This window comes from Prionailurus viverrinus, chromosome D2 (genome assembly GCF_022837055.1).
Source record: "Prionailurus viverrinus isolate Anna chromosome D2, UM_Priviv_1.0, whole genome shotgun sequence".
Lineage (NCBI taxonomy): Eukaryota > Metazoa > Chordata > Mammalia > Carnivora > Felidae > Prionailurus > Prionailurus viverrinus.
Window position 1 is genome coordinate 43,393,996 of NC_062571.1, and position 13,184 is coordinate 43,407,179.

At 51.8% G+C, this 13,184-nt stretch overlaps 1 protein-coding gene across 2 annotated transcripts; it reads left to right on the plus strand.

Moving 5' to 3' along the window:
• The first annotated feature begins 2,387 nt into the window (after window positions 1-2,387).
• Window positions 2,388-12,497, plus strand: RGR (retinal G protein coupled receptor). 2 transcript variants are annotated; one of them, XM_047826217.1, is made up of 7 exons: window positions 2,388-2,466; window positions 4,056-4,212; window positions 5,329-5,462; window positions 8,164-8,317; window positions 9,728-9,845; window positions 11,809-11,922; window positions 12,366-12,497. In XM_047826217.1, exons 1-7 carry the CDS (start codon window positions 2,388-2,390, stop codon window positions 12,495-12,497), a joined length of 888 nt encoding a protein of 295 aa, XP_047682173.1. The 2 variants fall into 2 exon arrangements, with proteins under 2 accessions (XP_047682173.1, XP_047682172.1); XM_047826216.1 differs by having other exon boundaries at window positions 5,341-5,462.
• Window positions 12,498-13,184: the final 687 nt, after the last annotated feature.

The following is a 13,184-nucleotide window of genomic DNA, read 5'->3' on the forward strand; positions in this document are numbered from 1 at the left end:
ACACAGACAGACTGGGGATTAGGGAGGGGAGCCCTGGCCACAGCACTCAGCCGCTTATTACTCCTGGAATCACCAGTCCTAAGGGAGAGGGTGGAGGATCCTCTTCCGTGGCAACAGCCCCAGACCCAGAGAGGCCAGGGTGTGGCAAGGTGGGGCAAGTGGGCAGCCACCCAGGGGCAAGTGGCTCCTGCACTGGCCAGCTTGGCTGTCCACCTTCGAAGTCGCCTCATGCCAGCTAGGCTGTGGGCTACATGGACCCTGCAGGGGTGCCTGGGCTCAGAGAGGATGAAGACAGACCTGGCCTCTGATGAAGGCCATTGGAAATTGTCTCCTGTGACACTGTTTTATAGGGGAAAAGCAATGAGATGAAGGTGATAAAGACACTAGAAAGAGACCAAGCTCAAGGACCAGGCCAGCCTGGGTTCAAATCCCAGCTCTTCCATTTATAGGCTGTGACCCTGGATAAGTTACACGGTCTTTCTTGAACTGTGTATCCTCCTCATTTGAAAAAGGGAAGTAATGTTACTCTAATCAGGGTGTTTATGAAAATTAAACCACCCAAGTTTCCCAGATTTTGATGGCCTGTGGTAATAGAAGCTCCCTCCTAAGTAGTAAGCCCACAGTTTCACTGGCACTTAAAGTCACATGCTCTTAAAGGAATTGGAAAGATTCGGATACTTGATATGTTTGACCCCCAGGCTCTGCTCTCTGGTCCAGCATGCCCTACCTAGCTCCTTCAGCTTTTCCAGAAGGTTCCCTAGTGCCTGGTGCCTATAGACGTAGGCAGACCTAGACCAGTGAGGTGTGACCAAGGCAGATACCTAGGGCCCCAGTGCACACATGAAATGCCTAGCTCTGTGCCAGGCCAGTTTTGACAATCTTGGCTTCTAGGAAATGTTGGTTCCCATCTCTTCCTCTCTTCCAATCCATTGGTTTTCTCAATGCTTGCCACCTGTCCCTCCTCCTTCCCAAGCCAAAAAGGGTGACCATTCCCACATCTCTGCCTTTTCCTCCTTCTGTTGGAGATGCCTTCTCATCTCTGTTTGGCCTAACCGAGCTCTGGTCTTGATTCCTGGCCGTATCCTGCTTTCCCGTCTCCCCTTAAGTCTTCTGCAGTCTTGCAGGCATGAAAAAAAACTTGACACATGTATGAACCAGTAATGCAAGGTAGAAATTAGGAAAAGGGTAACTGTTTATCAAGAAAGTTTTCCAAGAGGATGTGGGCAAGCACTGTGAGGTGGTTAGGCTTGATTAGATGGGGGTGGGGTCCAACGGAGGAAAGGCATGGGAATAGAATGAGCCGCTAGACCCGGATCCCAGGGGACAGGAGACCAGGCTTCTGTTTCAGCTGAACTCACAAATTACCACATGACCTCAGGTCAATTCTAAACTGCTTTGAGCCTGTTCCCTCACATGAAATGCAAAGGATGATGGTATCTAGTTCATGGAATTGCTGTAGGAGTCATCATAAGGTCAGTTAGCATAGTGCCTGGCTCTTAGTGGGGTCTCAACATTAACTATATTGCTGATAGAGCTCTGGACCTTGGTTTCTTTATCAGAAAAGGAGTTAAATCACTCTAGACTAGTGTTTCCAAATGTTACACCATTGGCCAGTGTAACTTGATAACAGGACCTCATTGTAGAAGCCAAAGCTCTTAGCGGGGTCCTGGGCCACTAAGACAGCAGTCCCTCTGTCCCAAGCTAATGCCTTTGGGAGATTTTTATGCTCCTATAGCTTAAATGCCCTGTGGGAGTTGGGCAGTGCAGCCTGGAGGCCATATCCATGATGTATTTTTCTGAGACTTAGAAAGGATATTTCCATTGCAAAGAAGGAAACTGAGAAGACCCCAATGGTCCCACCCCAGTCCTGATAGCTGGCTAATGTCAGGTTCTGAAACACGACCTCAGTCTCTAGTCCCAGTTGGGATTCTTTCTGTGACAACGGCTGACCTGCCAAGCATCATCCTTTTCCCAGTTGCTTGTGAGCACACGCATGGAAGGACCTGGCTCCTGACCCAGTCTCAAGCACAGCTGCCACTCAAATCCCTTTTTCTGCTCCCCACCCTTCCCTTGGTTATGCAACTCTTTTCTAATTTGGCTCTCAGCCACACACCATTTGGATTCCGGGACTTTAATCCTGCCTGATTGGGCTGAAATGAATGAGACAGGCTTCCATTCCCGCTTCACAAAGGCTGCACTGTCCAACTGGTGAATGGGTTCCTTCTTTTGGGGCCAAAAGCACAGTTTAGGGCAGGGGGCAGCAAGAAGGAGCCCGAGGTCTAGCATAATCACCTGCTTGTGCCAGCACGTGAAATGGCCCTTTAAAAGGTGGAGCTTGGTTTTGGTGCGCCAGAGAAGAGCCAGGCTGGCAGGGAGAAGGGCCGAGCATGGCAGAATCTGGGTCCTTGCCCACCGGCTTCGGGGAGCTGGAGGTGCTGGCTGTGGGGATGGTGCTGCTGGTAGAAGGTGAGCCAGGAAGGACCTGGGGTGGAGCGGGCACCCAGTGGGCTCCGAGAACTCAGGTCACAGCCATGGAGCTGACAAGGAGAGGTCCCCAAACCCTGCTCCTCTGTGCCTCCACCCATGGGGCTTCTGATGGGTGCACCTGTAGGATGCAGGCCGCGGTCTGGGAGACGAGCGAGAGCAAGGCCCAGGGAGTGAGGGACATCTGCCCAGAACATGACCAAGAACCAGAATTCAGGCCTTTTCATGTCCCACCGGCCGGGAAAAAATTTAATCCACTCCCCAGAAATCCTGCTAAGAATCTCATATAAGCTCAGGCCTCTGGTAGGCTCTGGAGACAGACAGCTCTGTCACCTCCTGTTTGTGTGACTATAACCCAGTTCAGCTGGGTTCTCTGACCCCAAGTGGGTGATGGTGAAGGTTAGATGGGGTCATGGGTGTGAAGCGCTGGCCTAGATAGACACTCAGGATTTAAGTTCATTTGCCCCCATCCTCTCCAGCTCCACATTTCTCCCGCCATCTCTGTTCCCAGCCCTACGCATTTCCATTCCAGGGGCCACAAGGTGCCTGCCTCAGCCCAGAATCCCTGAGATGCTCCCTGAGGCCAGAGTTAGGACTGGAGATCATGGTGCTGGGTCAGTCCATGACTAAGTTATTAGGGAATGCGGCCCTTTTCACAGCAGATCCAGAGAAATAATCAGCCCATTTCCTCTGAGAGCTGATGATGGAGAGGGAGGGGCAGCCACCAGGCTGGTCCTGGAAGTTTGGGACACCATTGGCTGGGGACCCTGCCCCTTTTCCTCTCTTCTGGGAACCCTACAATCTAGCATCCCTCTCAGTCCTTAAATGGACCTGGAAATTTTACCACATTAAATCTTTGCACATGCTGTTCCCTTTTTCTAGAATGTTCTTCCACACCCTGCTCTCCTAGTAAACACTCGCAATTTTGAAGATAGGATTCTCCCAACTCCTCCCTTTCAGTGGGGAGGCAGGGTTCAGAGAGCAGCAAGTGGGTGAACAGGCTAAAACTAGAGATCTGGTCTGTCTGAGGTCACCCTCTCAGACTCACCTCATTGCCTGCTCCTCCAGGAAGCTCCCAGATCTCCCCTCAACCTACCTCTCCCAGGCTGTCCCTGACATTGCTCTTTGAACAGCCTCAGAGTGGCATTTTGGAATTAAACAGACCTGAGTCTGAGTCCGGCTCTGCCACTCACCAGCTGTGTGCTTAGGGCAGGTTAGTTAGTGTCCCTAAGCCTGCTTCCCAGCTGTACACGGGGAGAACAGCATCCAGGTGAAGACTGAATGGGAGGATCCACAGAAAGTGCTCGGCCTCATGCCCAGCCTACAAGTGTCAGCAGCTGTTGGTAACTGTGACTGTTCCAGCATGAATCATGCTGTACCTTATTGGTTTCTTCCTTATCTTTGAGTTGGGGTGGGACAGGATGTACATCTTATGGCCTTTAGGGTCCGAGAGCCAGCGATGTCTGATGAGCTGCATCAGTAAGGTTGCTGAGGCTCCATCCACCCCAGGCCCCCTGTTCTGACCCCAGGCAGCCTCTCCAGCCCTGACGTCAGCCATCCCTTCTTTTCAGCTCTCACCGGCCTCTGCCTCAATAGCCTCACCATCCTCTCTTTCTGCAAGACCCCGGAGCTGCGGACCCCCACCCACCTGCTGGTGCTGAGCCTGGCTCTGGCGGACAGTGGGATCAGCCTGAATGCTCTCGTGGCAGCCACATCCAGCCTCCTCCGGTACCAGCCCCCCCTGCCCCAGTCCCTGAGCTCAGGGGCCCAGCCTGAGCTGGGTGTCGGATAGCCAGGACAGAGGCATTCTTCCCACCTATAGAACACTGCAGGGGAAAGGGTGGGCAGGCAGCATAAGGCTAAATCTGAGTTCCAGACTATCCCTGAAGAACCAGGGCTGATTTCTAGAGTTGCTCAAACCCCACCAACAGAGCTGGATGACTGTAGGGATTAAGAGCATGGACCCTATAACCAGGCTGCCCAGATTTGAGTCCTGGCTTCAGTATTTCTATCTCTTGGCTTCTTCTAGAAGTTGAATATTATTGCCTAACTCGTACAGCAGCTGGAAGTATTAACTTGTTATTATGTGGAAGTAACTTAAATGATGCATGGCACCTAGGAAGCCCTACCTAAGTGTTCGTAAAAGCAAACAGGATTTTGACAAGTGTCTAAAACCTTATGTGCAAACCATGATCTTTCAGTATGGTGTCAGGTGTTTCCAAGATTGTTTTCTTAAGCGAACTGAACATTCCTGCTCTGGTTTCAGGCGTTCAAATAGAGGCTGGAGCACACCTGAGTGTGACGCTCAGGGCTGACCAGTCTGTGGGGTCTGAATCAGTGACAATTCCTTATCCTGATCTTCGCCTGCTCCTTCCCAGGCTTAGGGAGGAGAGCAACAGAAGCTGTTTTGGTTGGTTGGCCCATGGAGCTAAGAGCTGGAGCCCTCAGCTCTACCCTCTGGCTTAGTCTTCATCTGCTGTCTGACCTTGGTTCAGTACCTTTTCCTCTCTGAGCCTCAGTTTTCCTATCTATAGAATAAAGGCATGGGCTTTCCTCCTGACTACGATGTTCCATTTCCCATGCTGGAGGCTTCTGGCCACACAGAGAGACCCTTGGGTCCTACTGAGGTGCAGCAAAAGACACTGAGCCCAGGGTATTTGCACTGGGCTCCACCCATTCACCTTGGGGGCTTGACCTCTGAGGCTGCTGTTTCCTCTAGGAAAAACAGATCATGAAGCCCTCTTCTGGGGAGCTGAGCCAACATTCAGGAAGGTGCCCTCCAAGCTTCTGAGGGGCAGGTGTGGGAGAAGGGCAAGGACAGAGGGAAGGGGTCACTGGTCCCAGTGTCTCCCACAGGCGCTGGCCCTATGGCTCCAACGGCTGCCAGGCTCATGGCTTCCAGGGCTTCGTGACGGCGTTGGCCAGCATCTGCAGCAGCGCAGCCATCGCCTGGGGGCGCTATCACCACTACTGCTCGCGTAAGTCTTTGGGTTCCTGGACTGAAGGGACATCTACACAGTGAGGGTGGTCAGGACAAAGGTCTACACTGTGTTACCCAGTCTAGGGGAGTGTGGGTGGGTGTCTGTCTGTGAGTGTGTGGTGTGGGCATTCAGGAAAGGAGGGAGGCTGGGAGAGTGGACTTGAAAGGAGCTGAGGCACCTGCTGGAAAAGCTGCCTGTGCCCTCAATGCAGCCTCAGGCAAGTCAGGAGTCCTCTCTGAACCTTAGTCTCCACTAAGAGCAGATTTTTGTAACCAACCTCCCAGTTTTTGGACATCAGATGAGATCATAGATACAGAAAATGCTCTTGCAGACAGGCCCTGTTGGGGGGCAGAGAGGCAGTGTGTGTGTGTGTGTGTGTGTGTGTGTGTGTAGCTGGGCATGTGTCCCTGCACCTCACACTTCCCTAGGGCCTCTGCCATGCCAGGGCATCATGAAGCCTAGTCTGGCTCTGGATTTCCCAAACTGTATTGTCAAATATCACCTTCGTAATTGGCCACATCCATGTACCACCTGCTCTGTTATTTACTCAATTTTTTTTTCTTAAAAGTGATTCACTTTGAAAAATTTAAACACCTGCTTTAGTTTCATCCTCAACAATATCTGTGAAATGACAACTTTGATGTTCTTATAATTTTAGCACACAAAAAACATGTTCACCCACAGTCCATCTAGAATCCCACTCACCTCCAGGGATATGTGAACATACTTTGGGGAGCTGTGACTCAGCTAACCCTCATTGTAAACCCCCAACTTGCAGACTGGGAAGCGGAGGCTCAGGGAAGTTAAGTAGCTTTCCCAAAGTCACACAGCTAGTAGAGGCCGAGCTGGGATTGGGTATGGCCTGGATGCCTCCCGGGGGGGGGGGGGGGGGGTCACTCCCTTTGTCTCCTGGGCCCCAAGTTCTGAGCTGTAGCTCTGCCTGGCATGGGGGCTACTGTGGTGTCCATGGCCAGCATGGCCCGAAGCATGGGGCATGGCCCCTTTGGAATCTGCAGATCTGCTCTCGCCACACACACATACCCCCCTGCCCTTGGCAAAGTCACACACCTCTCTCCAGGCCAAAAAATTGCCTTTGTTCTTATCATTTCTAGTGGCAGATTAGCCCCACCTGCCCCAGCTGACCATGGAGCTCCTCCCGGGCCACTCCTATCCCAGCCCAGCCCCCAAAGCTCCCTCGGGCCATCGTGTGTGCACATGCATACACATACATGCACTCACACATGTGCACATACACAATGCGTACCTTCTCAGACAGCAACAGGCTTCTCCACCTCAACATAGAGCAGTTAGTCCCTATCCAGAGGTCCCTAGAGCAAAGCCTTTCCTGTGCTGGAAGGCACCCTGGAGCACTATGGAAACAGGGAAGGCGAAAGGAGGGTGTTGGAACTTACCTACTCCATACTGGGTGACCCTGGGCATGTCACCTTGGTCATCTGTTTCCAAAGCCAAAAAAGCGACACATGGGACATGGTAGATATTAATTATTATGTCCACAGTTAGGGGGAGGGGCGTCTTAGCTCAGGCTGCCATGACAAAATACGATATACTGGATGCTTAAACAACAGAAGTATATTTCTCACCATTTCTGGATGCTGGGAGTCAGAGATCAGGGCACCAGCACAGTTGGGTTCCAGTGAGAGCCATCTTCCTGGATTGCAGACAGTTGCCTTCTTGCTGAGTCATCACATGGAGAAGAGAGATCATCTCTCTTTGTCTTCTCTCTTAAGGGAAACAATCCCATCATGGGGGCTCCACCCTCATGACCTAATTACCTTCCCAAGGCTCCACCTCCAAATACCATCTCCCGGGGATGAGGGCTTCCCCATATGAATTTGGTGGGAACATTCAGTCCACAGCAGGGGATGACACTCAAGCAAATTGCATCTGGGGCTGTATCAATGGAAGTAAAGTGTCAAGATGAGGGTGGTTGTAGATCTGTTCTCTGCTGATCAAACCCCACCTGGAGTCTTGCCTTCTGCCCTGGGGTCTTGTCTACAAAAGAACATGACAAATAAGCCGTATAAGGAGGCACCTGGGGAAGGCATTCTGAAGCTAGGTCCAGGAGGAAGCACTGGACGGGAAGGGCTAGATCAGGCTGCCACAGAGAAGGGACATGGAGGAGGTCAGGTCAGTGGGACTGGTCATGGCAAAATATGCTGCCAGGACCAAGTGCAGTTATTGGCACTGAGATAGTACCCTAAGCCCCAGGTCAAGTGCCCTCTTAGGGTATCTTGGAAGCAGAGACAGTGGCCTGCTTCTGAGTAACAGCTAAGCACGGTGATACATCCAGCCTTCTGCCTCCCTCCCTCATAACCCTCATCTGAACCACTACCTATGCTTCTTTACTAAGTTGGTTTTGGAAAACACACCTACTTCTTTGCTACTCCCTCCTTTTCTGTCCCCAAAAAAGATGGAAAAGAGAGTCTGCAAGGAGATAGATCTTCACCACCCATTATCTCTTTTATTCTCCACAACAATCCTCTGAGATAGGGATTATCATTCCCATTTTGTGGAGGAGCAAATGGAGGCTCAGAGAAACTTTTAACTTGCCTGAGGCACTAAGCTATCGACCTTCAGAGCCAGGATTTAGGAATATTCTGTGTGATCATGAAGTCCATTGTTTTTCATTTTGCCTAGCTATTACCTCCTCTCAACCCTCCTCCTCTCTCCCATTCAGGCAGCCAACTGGCCTGGAATACGGCCATCTCCTTGGTGATCTGTGTGTGGCTGTCTTCTGCCTTCTGGGCAGCACTGCCCCTCCTGGGCTGGGGCCACTATGACTATGAGCCGCTGGGGACGTGCTGCACCCTGGACTACTCCAGGGGGGACAGGTGAGGTGGGAGGAGCAGCTACAAATCTCCCTTCCTTGGGAAACTTTCTGTGAGTCCTTTCAACAACAGTGTCACAGCTGAAAATCCAAGTGGGGAAATGTCAACATTTGCCAGTCAATCTCAACTCCTTAGTTATGACATCCACTTGCAAGTGGACAATGGGACTGGGGAAAGTGCATTCTGAAGACTGACCAAGTGATGGGCATGTTATACAAGCTGGGGTGTAGAGTTGTCCCAAGAAGGGGCATTACCCAGTGAGCTGTTGACCTGTGTCAGTTACAACAGCAACTGAGCCCGTGACCCCTTTGCCATCTTCTTCATGGTTAGTTGTCCCAGCTCTGACCTGATCAGTTTCTAGGGTGAGCCGTGTCCTTTGTTCAATAGATTCAAAAATGTCTTTGCATTGGGAGGGACCTCCTTGGCATAGAGTTCAGTTCTCGGAATTTCCTGAGCATCTACTGTGAACAAACCCTTGGACCTAGTCCTAGGCGACAAAATTGATGCACGATGGCCTCCACCATCATGGAGCATATGTCTAGTACTGCCCCATCCACAAGGCTCTGGGGACACCAGGGCTTACACCCTTTAGGGGACACCTTGGGGGAGGGTCCAATGGGCTCCAGCCCCCCTCTTGCTTCTACTAGGGTCATGTTGCATTCATCTGCTTTCCATGTTTACTATGTTTACTCATGAAGCATCTGCCCCTGATGACAGTCTTTCCAGGTGAAATGTACTTGAGGACCCTAGGTCTGGCCCAAGTGTCTCTCCAGGGTGCTCCCTACAGATATCTCCCCAGCCAGTGTCCAGTCCTCTGGCAGCCTTTCCTCCTACCCCTCCTTAGTGGGCAGCACCCAGAATGGGTAACATTTCTCCCCTTCACAGAATGGGAATCTACCTCCTTGTGACTCCCACCTGTTCCTGGTCAGCCCTCCCACCTCCCCATGACCCTACCTAGGACACCAGGCTCTCCTGGCAATCCTTCAATGTTTTCTTCAATGACACAGCATCCAGTCTCTTTCTTATTTGTAGACCCCTTTCAAATCCTCTGCCAGGAACACTCTTTGAATGATCCTTCCTCTTGGTCCATTGACATATCTTCTATTTGGTAAACATATTTTCTATTTTCCATGCTTGGGGCACATAATGTGAACAAGACTGAGCACTTGAACTGCCCAAGAGCAAGTTGAAGGAGGACTCTCCCTCATTTCAGCTCTCTGGCTCCTAGAGGCAAGTTCAAGGAGGGCCCAGTGGCTCCCTGTCTCTAAGGGGAGTCAACCTGGGACCCAAGAACAACCATACTCTGAGCACTTGTCTGATGAGAGCAGTTCCCTACCTGTGACTGTCTAGCACAACCACTGATGAGCCTTCCCTGAGAGATGGTCCTGACTCCTCTACCTACTCTGCCTGCAGAAACTTCACCAGCTTCCTCTTTACCATGGCCTTTTTCAACTTCTTCGTGCCTCTCTTCATCACATTCATATCCTATCGGCTCATGGAACAGAAACTCAGAAAGACTGGCCACCTCCAGGTAAGGACCAATTCCCAGAGCAAAAGAAATCTCTTTGTCTCTCTCAGGGAACATGAGTGATGTGAGAAACAGTAGTGAGGGGTTTTCTGTGTTTTCAGTGATCAGGATAAAATTCAGCTTTCTCAGAGCTTTGCGGGGGTTAGAGCAGGAATGCACCCTCCCCATTGCTGGGCATCGTTAAAACCTGGGAGGAAGGGTCAGGACTGCTTGGACTCACCAGACCCCATAACCTTGAACTGGGTCACCCTGTTGGACACCATCCATGCTGTCACCTTTCGTTCTTTCCAAGGATTTGAGGGTTGGCACAAAGTTACATGTTTTTCAAAAGCTTCTTTTAAATTGCTCCCAAGATGTCTAATTTACCCACAACATAAAATCACACCCGCAAGCACATTTTTCCAAGAAAAATAATTCTTCAAAATAAGCTCTCCTGGCCATTTCTGAATCTCTACATTAATATTCCCTTTCCACAATTTTCTTTTGTCACCTGGACAACCTCTAGAGATGAGCCTTAACAAGCACTGAAATTTCAGAAAAAAAAATCTGATTCCTCTCAAAGGAAGGTTTTGTTATCACTATGTCACAGGGTGGAAAATTGAGGCTATGAGAGTCTGTTAAGTAAGTAGCCACAAGCTCCGTAACTAGTAATAACAGAGTTGGATCAAACCCGGGTCTGGGACTCCATGACCCAAGTGGTCATAGAGTGCACAAGAAACACTCAATCTTTGTTGAGACACTCAATCTGCCCTGATTTTTTTTTTTTTCCCCTGTGAATTGGAAAAGGACTGTACAAATCGATTTTAGCCAGAGATCTAAGTTGCCCCCAGTCAGCAGGAGGAGGAGGAGGACTGAGGGGGGACCAGGATTCTGGCTCTGGGCTGTTGCTCCCCTGCCCTCACCTCCTCCAGGCTGTCCTTCACACTGCCCGCCCAAGCCCTGCCTGGGTGCTCAAAGTTGCCACGTTTATCCGAGGTTCAATGGGCCAAGAGACAGGGCTGCCACACCGATTTTCTTTTTTCTGGCTTGACTTGAAACCATCAGTTCAGGAAGCATCAGCAGAGGTCTCTATGCATGGGCCCAGGGACTTCAGCCAAGAGCAGAGCGGTTTCCAAGTGACACTGTCTCCGCCTCAGCCCCGCCCCAGGAGGACTGTTTCTCTTTTCTTTTTTCCTTTCCTTTCGTTCCTTTCCTTTCCTTTCGTTCCTTTTGTTTCCTTTTGTTTCCTTTCCTTCCCTTGCCCCCCCCTTTTTTAATGGGGGGCAATTCAAGAGAAAAAATCTCTCCCAACTAACATATTTTTATTCCATGAAAAAAAGTGTCCTCTTTCAACTTAAGTCACCTCCTTTCTTAAAGGGAGACGCGGTCAAAAAGAAAATAGGCACTGATATTGAGCTTCAGCTTTTTAACATCTGAGTGTGTGTGGGAAGCAGGCAACTTTCCTCCTGAAGTTCGATCGCAAGTCGTGCGCCTCCCTGTGGCCAGAGGTGGCAACACAGGCCCTGCTCCCTGGTTGTGTCTCACACCTTGGAAAGCCGCTTTGAACCCAGGACAGGTTGGCACACCAGGTGGCTGCAGCTGCTGATGGCTGATGGGAGCTGGTTCTGGGACTGAGGTATGGGGGCAGCTCATATGGGGAGCCTCCTTCACACATCCACACTCCCAGAGCCCGGGGTTCCTCAGAAGGAGTGCAGACCAGAAAGGAAACTCATTATCTGTCCCCTAGTCCCCTGCCTCCAGGTAAGTCAAGCATGATCAAGCCATTTTACAGACAAGGAAATGAGGTCAAGTAAGCTTAGATGACAGGCTTAGGGTCCCACAGCTTGCACGCCAGAGAGGTCCGTGTGGCCCCACAGCCTGATCACACAGCCCCGCCCTGCTGAGTGCCCGCCTGGTCCCTAGGCGTGTGGGGCTGCAGTCGCCTGAAGCAAGTCAATGCCTCCCTCCCATGACACTCTCTCCCCAGGTGAACACCACTCTGCCAGCCAGGACACTGCTGTTCGGTTGGGGCCCCTATGCCCTCCTGTACCTATATGCCACCATCGCGGATGTGAGCTCCGTCTCCCCCAAGCTGCAAATGGTACAGACACCTCCCACACCCCAAGTTAGAACTCTCTCCATGTCTGTGTCTCTGTCATGCCTGATCTCTCCCTCCTGCTTTATGGCCTTCCGCTAGTCTCTTTCTCTCTTCCTTTGAACACTCATAATGCATCGGGAATTTGCTTGTCTCCTGGGTCACACGGGGCTGCTGCTTGACATTGCTTAGGCCTCATGTGAGATGATGGGGGCAGCCAGACTCTGGGACCAAGGCTGAGACCGGTGCTCGGGAAGGAGGGCGTTTGCATGCACCACCCGCCCTCTGGTCAAGATAGCCTTAGGAGTTGCAGAATTAAGCCATGGACAGAGGACCGGTGGCTGCAGTGGAGTGGGGGGAAGGGCGGGGCAGGGCCAGGGTCGCCACGTGGGACCAGGGAGAGGAGCCGAGGCTGTGAAGCTTCTTCCCTGAATTTTTCTGTCACGCAGGTGCCGGCCCTTGTTGCCAAAACGGTGCCCACGATCAATGCTATCAACTATGCCCTGGGCGGCGAGATGGTCCACAGGGGGATTTGGCAGTGCCTCTCACCTCAGGGAAGCGGGCTGGACCGAGCCCGGTGAGGTTCTCCGTGGAGCCGCTCAGACCCAGGCCCACCCCTGACACCCTGGACCGAGCCCGGTGTGACGAGGCTGCCCTGGGATCCTGCCCGGCAGCCTCAGAAGCTAAGCTCCACACACTTGCCCGCTGACTGCCCCGACGGCTCTGTTGGGCCTGGCCCTAGGTCGGACACGAGGGATTCAGAGAGCAACCAGGCCTCGTGGGAGGAGCTGGGACTTCGGAGCCAGCCAGACCCGAGTTTCCGTCACAGCCCTTGAGACAGAGGCCGAGAGACCTTGGGAAAGTCACTCCCTCTGAACCGAGCTTCCTGACCTAGAACATAAGGCCTCCATGGGCCTGCTGTGAGGCTTAAGCAAGATAATGTATACGCACCATGCACACAGAAGCTCATCGAAACAGCTGTCGGGGCTCAGAGTCTTACATAGAAAGGGGTGAGAGCGCCAAGTCGCTTGTGGGAGGGCAACCCAGGCTGTCCGCGTTCAAATGCCGCTTATTAAATTGAGATCTGGTGCCAGTGACTGAGTCTGTCTGTGCATCTGCTTCCCAACTTGTAAGATGTGACGACAGAAATGGTGACTTCACCATGCAGAAAGCACCGGAACGTTACCTGGCACATTCAGGGCTCACTGAGAGTTAGCCACCAGCACCTGCCAGTCAGAGACAGCTAGCTGCAGGTTACTTAGTTGCCA